Below are 4,758 nucleotides of genomic sequence, written 5' to 3' on the forward strand. Positions count from 1 at the left end.
TGCCATCTTCTGCCTGCCAGGCCCGGCCTTTCTTACCCCAGCCAGCCTGCTCAGTCTGCCCTTGCAGGGGGCAGGAGCCAGCTTGGCAGCTGGGCAGAACCCTGCTCCCTCCTCTGCTCCTGCACAGGGGTCTGAGGGGCGGAGAGGACTCTGCATGGTAGAGGAGGGGGTCTGTCATATTCCAAGAATTCCAATTCAGAAATTAGAATTCTTTCTGAGGTTGAGCTCTAGTGGTGTGATTTTGAGTTAGGCAAAAATGTCTCAGATATGACACCAAAATCTGTTGATAAATTAGACTTCATGAAAATCAAGAACATTGGCTTATCCCCAGCCCTATTTTGTATTTTATTTAGAGATAGAGTCTCACTGAGTTGCTTAGCACCTCACTTTTGCTGAGGCTGGGCTTTGAACTCTAGGTCCTCCTGCTTCAGCCTCCCCAGTTGCTGGGATTACAGGCCTGCGCCACGGCATAGGCCCACATTTACATTTTTTTTTTTTTAAATAGATAAAAATGCCTTTATTTATAACAGGTGGCCTATGTTATACCCATAGTGTGCGAAACTGGTTTTGGAATTCATCCTGCAGCACAGCAACCAAAGGAGGAACTATCGGGGCCCCTGGTCCTGGGCACCAAGGTGGTACTCCTCTGGTGACTCAATCTGTAGAGCTTTTCTTCAGCTGCTTTTTGTGATGTCCAGAGAGTCGTTTTTGATTGCTCTGTATGACAGAGATGTCTGACCTTGAGGAAGAGCGATAACCCACATCCTCTGCTTTTATAGGCTTAACGATATGACCTGGCTTGGTGACAACCTTGGGAGTGGTCAGCTTTTGGAAGGCCCTCTGGGTGTTCCATGTGGATCCTATAGGGGTCTGGATGGTCCTTTCAAATTGCTGATGGTGGGTGAATGGATATGGAAGCACCCGCACCTGATGAGCTGCTGCATGGATGTTGCGCTTCTCATTGATAATCACATTTGGCAAATTCTTGTCTTTTCTTGGAGGACCTTCAGGGGCTTTAATGAGAAACCGGCATCTTTTCTTGGCACTGGGCTTCAGACCCAAACCACCGCACTCGCCCCAGCCAGGCAGTGTCAGGTCCACATCCTTTGGCTTATTTGCCTCCACAGCTTCTCTCTTCTCTTTCAAGAAATCTCTGATGACATCATCCCCAGCAAAAGCTTCCTTTATCATTTGCTTTTGTACTTTTGCTTCTTCATCTTCCAATTCCTCTATTGTGGGAACTTCCAAAGACTTCACAGAAGGAGTTTTTGTAGTTAGGAGGTTCTATAGATTAATCATTTGCTCCTTTTTCTTCCCCTTAGAGGCATCTGGCTGATTATTTGGGTTCCTCTCTGTCCACTCCCTTTGTAATATAGGTCTGGGAAGCTCCTTCTTTTGAGAACATTCTTCTTTGCCCAGCTTTTCTAGTTTTTCCAGAGTCTGTACTCGCTCTGGCCTCTGCAGCAAAAGGGGCTCTTCTTCTTCTGGGGCAGGTTCCTCTCTCTGGACTTGGAGAACAGTTCCCGTGGAAGTCACTCTTTGCTTCCTGGACTGAAGGTTTCCTTTGCTGAGTCTCTGAGCCAATGCCCTTACTTCAGATAGTACCTCCTGGCTGCTAGAATCTTGTGTTTCTCGGCTGCCCATGGGCTCAGCATCCTGACTGAACTCGGATCTTTTTCTAAGGGCTCTCCTTTCCTCAAATTCTTTCAACAAAGTTTCTTCCTCTGCCACTGGTCTCTCGTCTTCCTCACTTTCAGAAAACTGGTGGGCCACAGGCTCAGGCAGGTGTTCGGAGTCCATCGGTTTTTCTTCCTCTTTTGCATCGGGGTTGCAACTTCTGAGCATCCAGGGATTGGGTCCATTTGCATCCATCTGTACTTCATTCACTACATCAGGGACAAGGGTTTCTTCCTCTTCTGTGTTTCCCTCCTCCTCACTCTCTGAGACGACTTGGAGTTTCTGTGTCAGTTCTTTATTCTTAGCCAACTGTTCTTGCATAGCTTGTCGAGCCTCCAGGTCATATTTGGCCATAATTGCCTTTGACTTGGCCCATTTTCCACTGTTCTGGTGCTTAAGGCTCATTCGCTCCATCATTCTAGCCTTTTCAATTTTTTCCAGTTCTTCCAACGCAGCAGTTGGATTGATGTTCCGTAACTGCTCAAACTCTTTTAGGGCTTTCTTGGCCTTTCCTTTCTTCACAATTTTGTGATACTTTTTACTTTTGATTTTCTTCTCTCTTCGAGCCCTGGCTTCATAGTAGGACTGCAGAGCCCGGGCTCTCTGAAGCTCTGCTCGGCGCATCTTAGCCTCCTCCAGGCTCATGGCTTTCAGAGAGGCTTTTTCCATAGGAGTCAGTAAAGGGTCTGTCACTGGCTGCTTGTTCTTATGGAGGAGGTTAAAAATTTCGTGCTCCAGGGGAGTTCTTGCCTTCCAGCCACTGAACACATGTTCAATGGGAACAAAGGCTGACTGCTCCTTCTCCAGGGGAAAAACAAGCTGCTCTGCTTGCCGGTTCTTCAGAACGATAGGATCCCATTTGGACAGGGTTTGTGAAGTTTTATTGAATGCTACTTCTCTGTGGATCCGTTCAACCTCTTCTTTGTTAAGGGGTAATTCCAGAGTCTTCTTTGATTTGACTCTGTTCAATTGCTTTTTCACAGTAGCCAATGAGGATGAAGTTTTAACAGGCTCAAGCAGATCTGCAAGGATCAGCTTTTCTCCTGATCCTTCAGAACTGATATTGAACTCTGACACCTTCAGACTAGCCTCAGATCTCTCAGCCAACTTATACCTGTTCTTTCCATCAAGAGAATTGATTGCTTCCAGAAGCTTTTCATGTTTTCTCTCTCCATCGCTGTCCCCCTCATCTTCACTGGCACTCAAGGGGTAGTTTGGTAAATCCACTAGTTCATCCTGCTGGCTCCAAGTCAGTAGACCCTCCGCAGCCCGGATCACTTTCATCTCAGCAGCCTGCTTCTCACATGGACCAAGAGCGGAAGCCGAAAGGGCCACATTTACATTTTGAAAGATACTGTTGAAAGAATTAAAAGATCAGACTGGGGAGAAAGTATCTGCAAATCACGTATCTGATACAGTGCTATGTCGGGGTCTTAAGACCCCTTGCTTTTCTTGACCAGTGGCGAGGGAAGGGGACACTCCCCAACAAGGTCAGACCGGGATAAGTAGGGCCGACTGACCAACCGCACCCAGCCCTCCAGGCGGAGGACAATCAGACGTGTCAGGGAGACCCGTCACAGCAGGAACTCGTTTATTGAGGAGGTCACACAGCTTTTATGTAGGGTGGAGGCTAGGTGGGAACCAATCAGCTTAAAGGTCAGCAAGGCACGGGGGTTCATGCAGGCGAGAGTCCCATAGGACTATATGGCAAGCAGGAGCTGATCACGTTCGCCGAACTGTTGTTAACCAATCCCTGACGGTGGTCTGATTTATCATCATTAACCTTTGAAACCGCCTTTGAGGCCTTGATCTTGTTCACTCGCCAGGGAGTAAGGAGTCAGCCTGAGTTAGTTAACGTGTCATTAGTCCCAACAGTGCTAGGGCCTCTAATAATGCAAAGAAATTCCAAGACTCAATCATAAGAAAACAAACAACCCAAATTTTTAAAAAATGAACAAAAAGATCTGACCCGACACCTTACTGCATAAGACAGTGATAGCAATAAACCCAAGAAACTATGCTCAACATCATTGGCAATTGAGGAAACACTAACACCACAATGAAATACGGCTTTACATGCCATTAGAACATCAGTCAGGAAGACTGACCATAACAAGCTGCTGAGGATGCCCAGCAACGGAAACATAAAATGCTCTGACCCCTTAGGAAAATGGCTGGCAGATTCTCAAAAGGCAGAACAGCTACCGTGTGACCCAGCTTCTCCATTGCCAAAGTATTTAGCCAAGAAAAGTAGAAAGCTTATTTCCTGGCACTTGTGCATGAGTGTTCACAGGAATTTGATTTACTAAAGCAAAACACTGGTAACAACTCAAATGTTATCAATAGGTGAAAGGACACACTGATCGTGGTACGTTGGGTACAATTCTATTACATAAAATTTTAGAAAATGCTAGCTGATCTGTGGCGCCAGAGCAGATCAGTGGCCACTTAGAGGGCTGGTGTTTTACCTGGAGAGAGAAGGCAGAGGAGTGGGAGACCCAGGGCGCCATTGCATGTCTCCCCCTCTCCCGCCCGTCTTGTCTCCAGCACCCTGTGACCTCCCATCCCCCGTCCTCCATCAGTTCTGCTGTACCACCAGCCGAACGTCTGCTGTCACTGCTGGAAGGGGCGTTGGTGGCTCCTGGTCCTTACCAGGGAGAAGTGAAGAATGCAGAACTTCCGATTGGCTGCAGCCCAGGAAGCCTGGCAGCTCTGAGATCCAAACCCACGTCTCCTGGCTGCCCAGTCTGCACGTTGGCCAGCACCCCCACCTCTGGGATTTGATGGCCCTCCCTCCTTCACCTGGCCAGGGCAGGGGCAGGTCAGATGGCAGGTGAAATTAGCAGCCTGTCACGGAATCCACACACAACCTCACTCCCATCCTAGGGTCCCAGTGCCCGTTTCCCTGCAGGCTTCTCACCTACACCACCCCTTCCTGGGCTCATTGCTGTCACTGTGCAGCTTCCAGGTATCTCCTGGAAAGTTCCGTGTTCTTCTACATGTTCTCATTCCTCAAAGCTGGCGCTCAGCACCTAGACTGCACATCCCCTGTGCCCACCCCGTCCCTGAGCAGCTTGGATG

General features: G+C 48.3%; 1 protein-coding gene across 1 annotated transcript; it reads right to left on the minus strand.

The window, feature by feature from the left end:
* Positions 1 to 505: 505 nt before the first annotated feature.
* On the minus strand, positions 506 to 2,994 carry LOC306667728 (U3 small nucleolar RNA-associated protein 14 homolog A-like). The gene has a single exon (XM_079150430.1). It carries the CDS (start codon positions 2,959 to 2,961, stop codon positions 1,285 to 1,287), a length of 1,677 nt encoding a protein of 558 aa, XP_079006556.1. The 5' UTR covers positions 2,962 to 2,994; the 3' UTR covers positions 506 to 1,284.
* Between the last annotated feature and the right edge of the window lie 1,764 nt (positions 2,995 to 4,758).

This window comes from Sciurus vulgaris (assembly GCF_902686455.1).
Source record: "Sciurus vulgaris genome assembly, chromosome: 8".
NCBI lineage: Eukaryota > Metazoa > Chordata > Mammalia > Rodentia > Sciuridae > Sciurus > Sciurus vulgaris.

Bases quoted from the DNA above. Each gene is read 5' to 3' on its own strand.
- LOC306667728 (XM_079150430.1), bottom strand. From the start codon at position 2,961: ATGAAAGTGATCCGGGCTGCGGAGGGTCTACTGACTTGGAGCCAGCAG.